Source organism: Nomascus leucogenys, chromosome 13 (genome assembly GCF_006542625.1).
Source record: "Nomascus leucogenys isolate Asia chromosome 13, Asia_NLE_v1, whole genome shotgun sequence".
In the NCBI taxonomy this organism is placed as follows: domain Eukaryota; kingdom Metazoa; phylum Chordata; class Mammalia; order Primates; family Hylobatidae; genus Nomascus; species Nomascus leucogenys.
The window spans coordinates 12,399,033-12,414,609 of NC_044393.1; the positions used below are offsets into that span (position 1 = coordinate 12,399,033).

Below are 15,577 nucleotides of genomic sequence, written 5' to 3' on the forward strand. Positions count from 1 at the left end.
CCTCCGCCTCCCGAGTAGCTGGGATTACAGATGTGCGCCACCACACCTGGCTAATTTTTGTAGTTTTAGAGACGAGGTTTCACCATGTTGGCCAGGCTGGTCTCGAACTCCTGGCCTCATGTGATCTGCCCACCTTGGCGTCCCAAAGTGCTGAGATTACAGGTGTGAGCGCTCAACTCAAGCCACATCTATTGAATTATCTTAAAAGCCAGATCCTGCCATTCTCTCTACCCGCCACCCCTCCAAAGCTGCTCCTCTTCACTGTTCTTTTTTCAAATAGAAAAGATCGCATGATATTGGAGAAATATTTAAAGCACCAAAACAAACAAACAAAAACCCCCCCACACACATAGGGTCATGAAAATCACCTGTGTAGCTACTACCCTAAAATATCCCATTTATGATTCTGATGTGTTTCCTTCCAGTGCCTTCTTACTTATGCATGTATTTTATGTACACTGTAACATCCATTAAACCATATATATTCTGCAGATGCATGTTTTATAGATTTGGGATCCCAAGGTGTCCTCGAAGGCAGCCATGTGTCTCTCCGTCTCCCTGCCTTTTGTATCTCAAGCGTGATGTGCAGTCTGGTCTCTGCCGCCTCCCCTTACCCGTTGCCCCAGCTGCAGTAGAATTCCACATGTGAGCAGCTCCTGGGGGTACAGACATGAGCAGCCCTGCAGCCTCATTTACACTATAATTGGCATGCATGTTAGGAGGAGACCTTAGCCATGTTTGGCATACATTTTTCCTTTCCTTTTTTTTTTTTTTTGAGACGAAGTCTCGCTCTGTCACCCAGGCTGGAGTGCAATGGCATGATCTCGGCTCACTGCAGCCTCCACCTCCCGGGTTCAAGTGATTCTCCTGCCTCAGCCCCCCAAGTAGCTGGGATTACAGGCATGCACCACCATGCCTGGCTAAGTTTTGCATTTTTAGTAGATACGGGGTTTCACCATATTGGCCAGGTCTCGAACTCCTGACCTTGTGATCTGCCTTCCCCGGCCTCCCAATAAATTTTTAAAAATTTATTTCCATTGAGGCCTTCTCTGCCCCTACCCCCCACCTCTGCTGTCTCCTGACTGGCCTGTTTTCCCTTTGACTATAGCTTAAGATAGAAGCCAGGCAGGTTAATAGCTTGTTTCTAGGTTTTGGCGCCTCTAGCAGTCGGTCTCCACGTTGTAGGCCCTTTTTAGTCAGCTTTTCCTGTGATGGCTAAGTTGGGGGATATTTGTCTTGTATTTTTGCTTCTCTTTCCAAGAACTAGAGAAAAAAGGTTTTCGGGTGAAAAACAAATGAGACAGCATCTACTTCTAGGTGACCATCGCTGATTTCCCTAATAGATTTTTATGTAGAGAGTCAATTTTCAGTTCTTGGCTAGAAGACATTTTGACTTCTAACCACTCTGAAAGTTGCCTCATTTCAAACCCAGCTCTTAAGTGCAGCGGTTCTGAATGAGGGCTGTGGAGCCAAGTGGTTTGGGTTTAGCTCTTTTTTTTTTTTTTTTTTTTTTGAGACAGAGTCTTGCTCTGTCGCCCAGGCTGGAGTGCAGTGGCGAGATCTCAGCTCACTGTAACTTCCGCCTTTCAGGTTCAAGCGATTCTCCCGCCTCAGCCTCCCGAGGAGCTGGGATTACAGGTGCCCACCACACCTGGCTAATTTTTGTATTTTTAATAGAGACGGGGGTTTCACCATGTTGGCTAGGCTGATCTCGAACTCCTGACCTCAGGTAATCCACCCACCTCGGCCTCCCGAAGTATTGGGATTACAGGTGTGAGCCACGACGGCTGACCGGGTTTAGCTCTTAATTGCACTCTAAGAAGTTGTGTAATTTGAACCAAGGCTACTTTTCTGAGCCTCAGTTTTGTCATCTGTAAAAAGGAATGATCCTTTCTGCTGCCTTGGTTTGTTGGGAGGTTTAAATGAATTACTCCAAGTAAAAATGCTTCATGTGGCTGCATAGAATTCTCAGGAAACATTCTGATTTTAATTTTTAAATTCTGCCACTAATGACATGTTTTTCATTGTTCAGATTAAGTTTTAATTTTTTTCCCCCGAGACAGGGTCTCATTCTGTTGCCCAGGCTGGAGTGTAGTAGCTCGATCTCTGCTCACTGCAACAACCTCTGCCTCCTGGGCTCAGACAATCCTCCTGCCTCAGCCTCCTGAGTAGCTGGGACCACAGCATGAGCCACCATGCCCGGCTAATTTTTTTTTTTTTTTTTTCAGTTTCAGGTTTCTATTTTCTTTTGTAGAAACTGGCTAATTCTTTTTGTAATTTTTGTAAAGATGGGGTCTCCCCATGTTGCCCAGGCTGGTCTCGAACTCCTGGGCTCAAGCGATCTTCTCGCCTCAGCCTTCCCAAATGCTGGGATTATAGGTGTGAGCCACCACACCCAGCCGTGTTTTAGCTTTTAATAATTTTTTTCTTGGTACTAATATGTTAGGGGAGAAGTAACTCAGGAGAGCAGAAATAATCTATAACATCATATGATGACCAAATAAATGTAGGGTATTTTTGTTATTGAGATATAATCTGTATACCATAAAATACACAGATCTTCAGGTTTCAATTCATTGAGTTTTGACATTTGTCAGCCCCCACATAAATACCACCTCAATCAAGATATGGAACATTTCCATCACCCCAGGAAGTTCCCCAGTGCCTGTTCCTGTCACCCCACCCGCCCCCAGCACCCCAGGCAACTGCTTTTCTGATTTCTATCTCCCATAGATTAGCTTTGCTTTAGTAAATTTATTTTTGAGGTACAACTTGACAAAAGAGGCTTGCACTTTCAGAGTTGCTTGTCTATGAGTTGTCACTGCCTATGATTCTTCACCAGCTCCGACAGCTGCCTCCTTCAACGGCCCCCCTTCCCCTGCCCATTAAAGCTTCTTTCTAAATATCTGTGAACGGATATTAAGGACCTCCTAAATTGGATGGTTGGAATTTATTCCTGGACTACATTTGCATCTCTTTGTAAAGCAATTTCACCAGCCTGGCCAACATGGTGAAACCCTGTCTCTAGTAAAAATGCTAAGGCATGGCGTGGTCCCTAGGATTAATGAGAACTGTGTGTGTGTATGTGATGGGAGACATGATAATTTAGGAGGTTGTATTTATTTGCAGCAGGGAGGTTGGTAAGTGGCTCCTGTCTTTGTATGAGCATACACTTTCCATGAACATCAGTGGGATTTAGCCAGGCCCACACAGAGAAAAGTGGAAACTGGAACATTCGAAAAAACAAACAACAACAAAAACTTGGGTTTTGGCACAGAACAACAAAATAGCAGCATGGTGGAGGGGGCAGCCCTGCACACCGGGTCCGTGCTCCTCGGAGAACAGGTTTTCTCTCACTCCCTATGTGGTCTGGTTATGCTTTGATTCTGAAATGTACCAGTTTCTTTTGGCTGCAGTGTGTACTTTACATCTGATTGGAAACAGGAGTAATCCTTTGATTGTAAAGATGTATGGGCGTTGGGAGGAGTTTCACAAAGCAGCACATCTCTGGATAGATTTACATAAGAGATTTAAAGTCCTTTGAATCGAAGTTAATATATTTTACAGGGTAAACAGTATGAAAGTGAAATTCTCCAAGAACCACAACTGCTAACCCTTGGGTGGTTATGCTGACTGTATTTAAAAAATAACTGTCCTGGCAAGCTTTAAAAGGGGATGGGGGAGGAATGACAAGGAAAATGAATGACTGTAAGCACATAAGTAAAATGAATGACTGATTTTGGCTTTACTGATTACAAGAGGAAAAAAATCTAGATTGGAAGTAGATTCTGCTATGGGTGACTCCCTCCACCCAACCAGATTTTATGAGTTGGGGTTCCCAACTCAGAGGAAAGTTGGGGAAGTTTTAAATTTTTATTAGTTTCTACTTTAATACTTTAATAGAGTTTCCTTATAAAAACTTAATACTTTAATAGAGTTTCCTTATAAAAACTTAAAACAGTGGGGCGCGGTGGCCCATGCCTGTAATCCCAGCATTTTGAGAGGCTGAGGTGGGTGAATTGCGTGAGCTCAGGAGTTTAAGACCAGCCTGGGCAACATGGCAAAAACCCATCTCTGCTGGGCATGGTGGCTCACACCTGTAATCCCAGCACTTTGGGAGGCCGAGGCAGGTGGATCACCTGAGGTCAGGAGTTCGAGACCAGCCTGGCCAACATGGTGAAACCCTGTCTCTAGTAAAAATACAAAAATTAGCTGGGCATGGTGGTGGGTACCTGTAATACCAGCTACTGGGGAGGCTGAGGCAAGAGAATTGCTTGAGCCCAGGAGGCGGAGGTTGCAGTGAGCCGAGATGGCACCACTGCACTCCATCCTGGGCAACAGAGTGAGACTCTGTAACAACAACAACAACAACAACAATAAACCATCTCTACCCAAAATACAAAAATTAGCCAGGCATGGTGGCACACGCCTGTGGTCCCAGCTACTCCGGAGGCTGAGGCAGGAGGATCTCTTGAGCCCGGGAGGTGGAGATTGCAGTGAGCCAAGGTCATGCTACTGTACTCCAGCCTGGGTGACAGAGGGAGACCCTATGAGCCAAGGTCATGCTACTGTACTCCAGCCTGGGTGACAGAGCGAGACCCTATCTCAAAACAAACAAAAAACCCCTGTAATCCCAACACTTTGGGAGGCCGAGGCGGGTGGATCACAAGGTCAAGAGATCAAGACCATCCTGGCCAATATGGTGAAACCCCATCTCTACTAAAAAGACAAAAATTAGCTGGGCGTGGTGGTGCACGCCTGTAGTCCCAGCTACTCGAGAGGCTGAGGCAGGAGAATCGCTTGAACCCGGGAGGTGGAGGATGCAGTGAGCTGAGATCGAGCCACTGCACTCCAGCCTGGTGACAGAGTGAGACGCCAACAAACAAAACAAAAAGCTGAAAACATTACAGATAGGCTGAAGCTCCTTCCAGTCCCCTCCCTATCCTGATTCTAGTCTCCTTCCCGGCAGAGAAATCTAACCTGTAGTTAAGGAAATTGGAAAACATTTAATTGTATAGAATCTTTGTTGCTATTTATATGAATGGGGTTGCAGTGTTATGTCCTGAAACATTGATTTTTTCCACTTGGCTCTGTGAATGCAATGGATGTTTCTTATTCTTTTTAACTGTTCCCTGGTGGTCCCTCTTAATGGCTCCATCAACCTAACTTTCTCTAGATACAGTGGCAGTAAAGATTAAGATTTCCTACATTTCAGTTCCCATTTATCACTTAGTAGCTTTATGTCTTTGGGCAAGATTACTCAGCCTCTCTGTGCCTCAGTTTCCTCATCTGCATGGGGATCTCAGTTATAGGAGCACATCTCAGGGTTGTTGCGAGGATGAAGTGCACTTCCAATAGTGCCCAGCACATGGCGGGTGAGAGACAGTGTTAGCGGTCACCATCGCTTGCTTGTGGAGGGACAGTTTGAGTGTTCCTGTGTGTGTCACCCTCACCCTGAGATGGTGAATATGGACGTCCTTGTGCATGTGTGGCAGCGAGTGTTTGTCTAGGGTAGTGTTTCTTCAGGTTGTGTTTGGGAGTGCGTGTTCCCTAAGACAGATTCAGAGAGGGGGGCTTGCAGCGGCGTGTGCATTTGGAATAACTCACAGGTCGTGCCCCCCTGCCCTCCCAAGTGTCCTCTCACCTTTTCTGCCCCTGGCACCAGGAGGGGATGGTTGGCTGCAGCAGGGCTCACTGCCTTAAGCAAGACTCACTGTCGTCTGTCTCTGCAGGGCTTCGTGCTGGCCGTCACTGTCATCCGTGAGGCGGTGGAGGAGATCCGATGCTACGTGCGGGACAAGGAAGTCAACTCCCAGGTCTACAGCCGGCTCACAGCACGAGGTCAGCCTTCTGGCTCCTGGGCCACAGGGTTGCAGCTCAATCATGGGCCGCTGACAGTCAGGGGAGAAGAGTTCAAGGTCCGGGCTGCGGGTGTGGGAATGCCACGTGGCGGAACAGTCACTTGGTTACTCCAGCACCAGGGAGGCCTCCATCTCTCCTGGATGACAGGTTGACGGGGTCCCACCGGCCCCTGGCAGCATCCACAGGCCTCTTGGTGTTGGTCTTGTCAAATAACTTATGTGTCATCAATCTGGAATTACATTTTGTGTGCTGGCATCCCGGCTGGCTGGCTAATCCCTTTCCCTTTCTGCCGCCTGGCTGAAGAGGGAAGGAGGGCGCCCCTGCTGTTCACATGGGAGGCTGCAAACCGTTTTCAAAGATACTCTTTCGGCAGTGATTAAACTGTTGCTACTTTAGTTTTTAGAAAGGCAACCGATTTAGGTAAATAACCGCATCCATGAAGATTTCTTTGAAGTCATTTTATAAATCCTGGAAATTGAGGCCTGGAGAGCATGGAGTCTGATCCAAAAATAAATGACCAGTTGTGTTGTATGTTTTGGGCTCAAAAACAAAAAATTGAAATTTTGGCCCAGTACAGTGGCTCACGCCTGTAATCCCAGCATTTTGGGAGGCCGAGGTGGGCAGATCACAAGGTCCGGAAATCGAGACCATCCTGGCTAACATGGTGAAACCCTGTCTCTACTAAAAATAGAAAAAAAATTAGCCGGGCATGGTGGCGGGCAGCTGTAGTCCCACCTACTTGGGAGGCTGAGGCAGGAGAATGGCGTGAACCTGGGAGGCAGAGGTTGCAGTGAGCTGAGACCGTGCCACTGCACTCCAGCCTGGGCGACAGAGTGAGACTCCGTCTCAAAAAAAAAAAAAAAAAAAAAAAGACCAGCCTGGCCAACATGGTGGAAACCCTGTCTCTACTACAAATACAAAAATTAGCCGGACATGGTTGCATACATCTGTAATCCCAGCTGCTCCGGAGGCTGAGGCAGGAGACTCACTTGAACCTGGGAGGCAGAGGCTGCAGTGAGCCAAGATCACGCCATTGCACTCCAGCCAGGGTGACAAGAGGGAAACTCCATCTCAAAAAAAAAAAAAAAAAATTGAAATTGAAATTTTAATAACATTTCCCAGGGATATGAAAAAGCTTTAATCACTGACCACCCCCCCCCCCTTGCAAGATATGTGCATTTTAGATGCTAGAACTTAAAAACCCACTCAAACACACGGTGGAAAAGCCACAAAACAACCCAGCCAGCGTTGACGTCTGTTTCTGACTACAATAGATTTACTGTAAGGTTGCATTCAGAAATAAGAGAATGTTACCTAAAGTTTGCTAATCTGGCCAAGGAAAGTCTATTTGATTGTCTCCTAAGATGACTGATCCCATTCAGGGATTAATGCTGTTTAAAGAGGTGGAGGGGAATAAAGGCTATGCCTTGCCTTCAGGAAATTGAGAATTTGGAAAGAGATAAGATGGTTAGATGCCAAGGGACTTAGCACCTGAGCCAGGGTCTGAACTGCTGTTAAGTGCTTTATGCTTCCAAGGAAGCAGTCTATTCACGGTTCCTTCGGGGTTTTCAGTAGAGTTTTCCTTTTGGGAAAAATGTCAGAGGTGTATGTTTTGGGCTAAAAAAATGCAGATTTTAATTTTATTTCCCAAGGGTATGAAAATACTTTGTTTTAGTGTATTTGAATACATTGTCATGGTTGGTGGTCTTAAAAATATGCATGTCTCTGGGAGAAGGGGGAATTTAGAGTTGGTAAAGAAATGCTTTATTCATGCTAAACTACTGTATTTAGGACATGTTGCTACCAAAAGAAAAAGAATCAGTGTAATCTTTGCAGAGGCAGGTGGTTTGGGCTTTCTGCGTGAGTAGTCAGAAGACCCTTCTGGAGGGCTTTTTTTGTGTGTGGTTCGTGTATATTAAATCCTCCCTTAATAACATATTCTTACTATAACATTTAAAATGCTTGGCAACCAACAAAAGCCCCATCGGAGAGAGTGCGGTGGATCTCTTTAGAGCTCAAGAGAAGAGGCCTTCGGATTCCATTCATTCATCCATCCGGGCTTCGACCCTCCTTTGGTTCTTTTCATATTGCAATTGCTTTTCCCGTGAATGATTTCTCTGCCCTCCACTGCACACCCCTTCCCAGCTCTTGCTTTAACTTCACTCGGCTCTTGAAAAGATCCTAAGGAGAATTGGCAGATGGCTCCAGCGTTAAAAACTTGTCTTCCTTTGTGGGTCTCCCTTTGTGGCCCCTGGTGTCCATTGTCATGCCAATGCCACTGTAGGGAAAACAGAACACAGTTCTGAATATTAACCCAGACCCTAGCGCTGCAGTTTGTTGTGAAAGCTCAAGAAAACACTGAAGAAACTGTCAGCTTGGAAAGTGATCGAGGGGAGTTTAGTTATTTGATACGCGTTGGGGGGAGGGCCAGAGTAGCAAACCTAAAGTGGGAGATTGCAGGGAAGAGGGAGAAAAATAAGCCTTTTTTTGACTTTCCTGTCGAATCCCTTCATAATATTTCCTTGAGCAAAATTTCACCATCTTCACTTAGTAAGTTCCAAAGCAAAATGAAATAAGTATGTATGAGTATATTCATGATGGACTGTTTTCTTTCTATCATATGAAGTATTTTTTTTTTTTTTTTTTTTTTTTTCAGACAGAGTTTCGCTCTTGTCGCCCAAGCTGGAGTGCAATGTCGCGATCTCCGCTCACTGCAACCTCCACCTCCTGGGTTTAAGCGATTCTCTTGCCTCAGCCTGCTGAGTAGCTGGGATTACAGGCGCATGCCACCACCCCTGGCTAATTTTTTTGTATTTTTAGTAGAGACGGGGTTTCACCATGTTGGCCAGGCTGGTCTCGAACTCCTGACCTCAGGTGATCCACCTGCCTCAGCCTCCCAAAGTGCTGGGATTACAGGTGTGAGCCACTGCACCCAGCCTCACATGAAGTCTTAAAATGTTCTTTTCAACAGTATTATGTGGGGTGAAAATGTCCAGGAGTCAGAATGCCTTGATCACTAGATTATAGGCCATGGTACATCCTTTTGTGATGATTAATAATAGCAGTACTTGTATTATTATAGTTAAATTTTAAAATTTGTTTTTGCAATAATTCCTAACAAGCAAAAAATTCGCAAGAATTGTATGGAGAATTCCAATATGCCCTTAACCCAGATTCATGAATTGTGACATTTTACCACAGTTGTTTATTTATTTAGAAACAGGGTCTCACTGTGTCACCCGGGCTGGAGTGCAGTGGTGGGATCTGGACTCACTGCAACCTCCGCCTTCCAGGCTCAAGCAGTCTTCTCACTTCAGCCTCCGAGTAGTTGGGACTACAGGTGCACACCACCACGCCCTGCTAAATTTCTATTTTTTGTTTGTAGAGATGGGGTTGCCATGTTGCCCAGGCTGCACAGTTGCTTTTTTTCTTCCCCACTGAACCCCCTCGCGCAGGCTGGAATGCAATGGCACCATCTCGGCTCACTGCAACCTCTGCCTCCCGGGTTGAAGCGATTCTCCTGCCTGAGCCTCCTGAGTAGCTGGGATTACAGGTGTGCACCACCACGCCCTGCTAATTTTTGTATTTTTAGTAGAGACGGGGTTTCACTATGTTAGCCAGGCTGGTCTTGAACCGCTGACCTCAGGCAGTCCGCCCACCTCAGCCTCCCAAAGTATTGGGATTACAGGTGTGAGCCACTGCGCCTGGCCACAGTTGCTTTTTAATACTTTGTTTCCCTCCATGTCCATATACATACAGGTATATCTGGGGTCATTAGAGACAAGTTGCAGACATCATTCCCTTTTGTGCCTAAATACTTAAGTGCTTAATTCCTTAAAGGACATTTGTCTTATATAACACAGTTATGTACAATTACCAAAATCAAATAAATTGAGCATCAGTATATTGCTATTAATCTAATTTACAATCCTTTTTAAAATTTTGCCATTTGTCCCTAAAATGTCCTTTGATAGCATTTTTTTCTTAGTTCAGGAACAGACCAGGTTTGTCGGTTATATTTAGTTGTCCTCTCTCCTTGGTCTCCTCTAGCCTGGCAGAGCTCCTCGGTTTTCTTTGTCTTTCATGATCTTGACATTTCCAAGAGGACAGGCCGGTTTCAAGGCAGTTACTTTGTATCCTGTCCCCCCATTTGTATTTGTTGGATGTGGCCTCAAAACTAGATTTATTTATTTATTTATTTATTTATTTATTGATTGAGACGGAGTCTTGCTGTGTCGCCCAGGCTAGAGTGCAGTAGTGTGATCTCAGCTCACTGCAACCTCCACCTCCTGGATTCAAGCAGTTCTTCCTGCCTCAGCCACCCAAGTAGCTGGGATTATGGGTGTGCGCCACCATGTCCAGCTAATTTTTGTATTTTTAATAGAGACGAGGTTTCGCCATATTGGCCAGGCTGGTCTCGAGCTCCTAGGCTCAAGTGACCCGCCCACCTTGGCCTCCCAAAGGTCTGGGATTACAGGTGTGAGCCACCACACCAGGCCAGTAATTTTATACAGCTGAATTAAAATCCTCATTAATAGGAACTCATTATTGGGAGGAAAAATGGATGACATTGTTGCTTTGTTTTAGTTTTCAATATTTTAGATAATCTTATTTCAATCAAGGTATATCATTTTGTTTTTTTTTTTTAAATCGTAGAGATGGGGTTTTGCTATGTTGCCCAGGCTGGTTTCGAACTCCTGAGCTCAAGTAATCCACCCGCCTCACCCTCCCAAAGTGCTGGGAATACAGGTGTGAGCCACTGTGCCCAGCCAAGGTGTATCTCGAACAACATCAATTGGATTAATTTTTGATACAACTGCCATGGCTTAGTAAGATGTATTTGAAGTACTTTGGTAATCAAATTAGCTATCCACATGGAAATGACCTTTTAGTCATTATTTTAGGAAATATTTGGTTGGGCACAGTGGCTCATGCCTGTAATGCCAGCACTTTGGGAGGCTGAGGTAGGAGGATTGCTTGAGGCCAGGAGTTGAACACTGCAGTGAGCCATGATCACATCACCGTACTCTAGGCTGGGGGACAGAGCCAGACTCCATCTCTAAAATACACGCTACACACACACACACACACACACACACACACACACGCACGCACGCACGCACACACGCACAAACGCACACAGTTGAGACTTCATCATGTACCAAGTCTATGCTAGGTTTCTGCATCACAGAGATGAGCGTGAGAGCCTGGGGTCCCAGGAAGTTATAATCCAGTGAGGTGTTCAGGCCTGTAGACAGATGATTACAAAAAGTGGAATGAGTGTGGTAATCCTCATAAGGAATGTCCCCTTTCTGGCTGCTGCATTCTCGGTTTTGAGCATCGTTCCCAGGAGTTGAAAGTAGTGGCTCCAAACTTGCTCTGCCAGGGTTCAGGAGTCCTGCCTCCCCCTGGGTAGATCCTTTAAGTTCTCAGTAAATGAATCTACCTCAGGGAAAATAGTAGCACCTACCTGAGAGGGTTGCTGTAAGTGAAGCTCTTGCATGGGAAGAGCTCAGCACTGTGCCTTGGGACTTGGCATTGTGGAGAGAGGCCAGTGTGGATGGTATTGAAGCAGGCATTTCTTAAGTGTCAGTGGGTGGATTAATGGAGGTATGAGCCAGGGGTGATGGGAGTCCATCAGAGAGAATCTGGTGATGTCTTTCCAGAAGAGGTGACCTTCATCTTGAGTCTTACAGGAGGGAAGAGAGCAGGACTGGCTACATGATTTGTGGGACCTTATGGGTCCCCAAATGAACATGTGGGACCCTTATTCAGAAATTATTAAGAATCTCAAGATGGCAACAGCAGGGCATTAAACCAAGTACGGGACCCTCCTGAACATGGAACTCAGGCCAGGACCCAGATGGCATGCCCTGGTAAAGAGTTCTCCAAAAAGAGCATCAAGTCGAATGCAAAGCTGCAGCCTGTGACGGCTGGGGTGGCAGGCTACAGAACCCCAGGTTCCAACACCAGCTTGCTGTTCCCAATTAGGCTAAGTTTCCTGAGCCTCTCCAGAAAAGACCACACAGGCCAGTGAGAACCTGAGGCTATGGAAGGGTTGATTCTGTGTTTCGAGAATTCATATACAGTACAGGCATGCTATAGGAAAAAGGTGTCACTGAGCTGTTTGAAAAACTGCTGTTCAAATTAGGAAGCAGGAGAAAAAATGAAGAAAGGCTACCTGCCATCAGCTAGCCAGGTGCTAGATAAGGTTTAGTCTGTAGTTTCTTTTCGTTCTTTATTTTTGAAATGGGATCTCACTCTGTCACCCAGGCTGGAGTACAGTGGCACAGTCACAGTTCACTGCAGTCTCTACTGTCCAGGCTTAAGTGATTCTCCCACCTCAGCCTCCCAAGTAACTGGGACCATAGTTGCATGTCACTATACCTGGCTAATTTTTTAATTCTTTGTAGAGATGAAGTTGCCCAGGCTGGTCTCGAACTCCTGGGCTCAAGTGATCCTCCTGCCTTGGCTTCCCAAAGTGTTGGGATTACAGGCATGAGCCAACGTGCCCAGCCTAGTCTGTAGTCTTCTAGATAGCCCTGTGAAGGTAGCTTTTATGGGTGTGGATGTAGGGAAGGAAAACATTTCTTTCTCTCACTCATTGGTAGGTTCATGGCTGAGGCCTCTATAACAAAAGAGAGGAAAAGCATCCTGTCTGGGGTGATGAGCTAGCAAAGGGCAGAGCTGGGATGTGAACTCAGGCTTGTTTGCGTGTAAAACCTTAGCCTTTAAGTCAAGGTACCTACTATGTGCCAGGAGCTGAGCTCAGCACTTTTGCATATAATATCTCAACAATTGCTACAGTGTTCAGCCTTAATACATATGCTGCAGAGGTGCTTTTAAGATTTGAGTCATTTTAAAACACATCTCTGAGTCCAAAGAAACCTATCAATCTAGCCTCCTCCTTGTCAGATGGACAAACTGTTGAAAACCACAGGGGGCAGTGCTTTTGGATAAACAAGCATCCCTTTCCTCCTACTTAAAAATTCACATTTAAACATCACAGACTTAAGAGCAGTTCTTAGACCTTTATGAGTTTTTATAGTTTTAATTATAGAGCTGTCTTCCTAAATTAATAGCATTCAGTGGCATTGGAAATAAAGCCAGAAAGGAGAAGATCCTGGAGATGCAGGAGACCCAGCAAAACTTAGTTTTGTTACTCAAGAGAATTGGGTTGGATTGGAAAAGAATAATTAGTGAAGGAATTATTTCTCTTTATACTTGCCTTCCCCAAACCAAAAGTTTAATGGGGGTGGGGGGTTGCCTTGATTACCACAGGTGGTGAGGGAAATGGGATTTGCATTTTCACAAGATGAATTCCATGGGTGTTCATACCAGGAATGCTTTCCCAGACTAACTTCTAATCAAGGGCTAAATGAAGCAAGCGGACAATTAGCCTTGAAAGAAGTGCAAACAGAGGCATAATTAACACAATTGCTGATGCTTCTTTCCTGCTGGGGACATCTGGGCAGGCTGACCATAAGTCATAAGCCAAAGGCCTATGCTCTTTTGCGTATCTTCAGCTTTCTCCTACGTATGTGGTATAAAAAATCGACCTGATATCTTTCCTTTTCCAGTTCTTTCTAGATAGTTCAGTGATGCTCTCTGCTCACTCTTTCTCATTTACAGAATCATCTGTAACCTCAAGGATCTCTTGAGTAACAAAAGACAACAATTTTTTCAGTGTAGTACAAAACCCATGTTGTACCATTATCTAGGATTGCAATTAATGTGACTTAAATTTCAAGACCTAAGAATGCACCTTTTTCTTTTTTGGAGTTGTATGTCATTGGGGTTAATCAGAAGGTATAATAATGTAGGGAAGGTACATTCATTAATGGGGAATTGTTTAGCTAATAATTAACTAAATTGAAACTCTATATTCCTAAGCACAAGTACTACTTATGTTTCAAAGTATAAACTCTGTCCAGACATGGAGAACACTAAGATATACATTATGATTTTTTTAAAGAAGAGAATGGTATTGATAGACTTTTCAATGTTGCTGCAGCAAAACTGCTGCAAAGATCCTTCACTAAGGACCTCAAAGACAATTCAGTGAGCAAAGAATTCCCTTCCCAAATTTCCCTTGTCTAAGATTCAGAGCATCAGCAGGTACGAGTGAGTCTTATTTATAACAGATTTTGCTGAATACTTTTTCATACTGCCTGGTACAGATAATAAAGTCGTTTTTTTTTTGTTTTTTTTTTTTTTTTTGAGATGGAGTTTCGCTCTTGTTGCCCAGGCTAGAGTGCAATGGCGCGATCTCGGCTCACCACAACCTCTGCCTCCCAGGTTCAAGCGATTCTCCTGCCTCAGCCTCCCGAGTGGCTGGGATTACAGGCATGCGCCACCATGCCCAGCTAATTTTGTATTTTTAGTAGAGATGGTGTTTCTCCATGTCAGTCAGGCTGGTCTTGAACTCCCGACCACAGGTGATCTGCCTGCCTCAGCCTCCCAAAGTGCTGGGATTACAGGCCTGAGCCACCGCGCCCGGCCCAGATATAAAGTTATTTAAGATCCACAGAGTTCAGATTTTCCTTTCAAAGTACTCAATTTCGTTTTAGTACAAGTCATTGGTGAACTGATCTATTGATTAAAAAAAAAAAACAAAACACCAAAAACTCAAACTTGCAAATTGCACTGTTATTCCCAAAAGGTATTTATTTCCCCCCCGTAAGGGTGTTTGTCTACTTCATCATTTCTAGGCACCATAAACTGGCAAGACCATTTTATATATTTATTTTAAAAGCCACTGTGGGGTATAAACTTGTTACATTTAAACTGCAGCCTTTTTTTTTTTTTTTAAGTTCCCACTATTTAAACAAAAGCCCCAGGAAGTGGCAGTGATTATTTATAATAATCCTTTCAACTCTTTGCCTGTTTTCAAATAACAGTCTTTTCTTTGGCTTTGGGGAATGGAGACAACTCTATTTGAATATGAAAATTTCAACTTTAAACCTCTGAACTCTGCTGGGTCTGCAGAGGCGTTTTAATGTCAACCCCAGGAAATGTACACATGAAGCAGAATTTACAACTCATCACTGTCACAGTTAGATTAGAGTGTGAGTTAAAGAGTAATACATTAACCAGGGTTAGTGCATGGAGATTGTTGTTAGAGATCTACAAAAGCAATCAATGTCCTGCATGAACAATGAAAAATACAAGTATAGTTGGAGGTGTTCAGGGTCAAAAAATAGGCCCACACATACTACTGCCCTGGAATTTATTTAAAAAATTTTTTTGGTAGGCTATTCTGCAGTTTGACTGAATTGTCATTTGCTTGTTTCGACTCAAGGGAAACATCTGGTTTCTCCCTGCAATGTAGACAAACTGCTCTTATTCTGAAGCTGTCATCCATGAAAGGCATGGTTTGGGCTCAGTAGCTTTGCTTATGAAAGGCTTGGGGGTCCATCGCTACAGAAATAAACAGCTCTAATAATTGGAAGTTTGTTCCCCATTATAAACTCTGATTGAGAGACGACTTGGGTGAAGTGGCGAAAGCTGAAAGGGATAGATTTATTAGAAGACTTTATTAATGATTTAGGATGTGGCAGACAGAGAATTTTCCGCTTAACTTTTGCAAAAATCTCTTACCTTTTGTAGAATTTCTGCAAATGCGTTTAAAAATCTTAGAGCCTCGATATTGGAGATGGGGTGTTACAGGAAAAGTTGAGTTCTGTGGCCTCGGTTCTTAGGACAGGGCCAGGTT

The 15,577-nt window shown here is 44.5% G+C and overlaps 1 protein-coding gene across 1 annotated transcript in view; it reads left to right on the top strand.

The window, feature by feature from the left end:
- The window catches only part of ATP9A (ATPase phospholipid transporting 9A (putative)), a 173,414-nt gene that overhangs the window by 53,007 nt on the left and 104,830 nt on the right, over window positions 1-15,577 (top strand). The window contains exon 4 of the mRNA XM_030826735.1: window positions 5,733-5,841. Coding sequence (XP_030682595.1) covers window positions 5,733-5,841 — 109 coding nt within the window. The remainder of the gene's footprint in view (window positions 1-5,732; window positions 5,842-15,577) is intronic.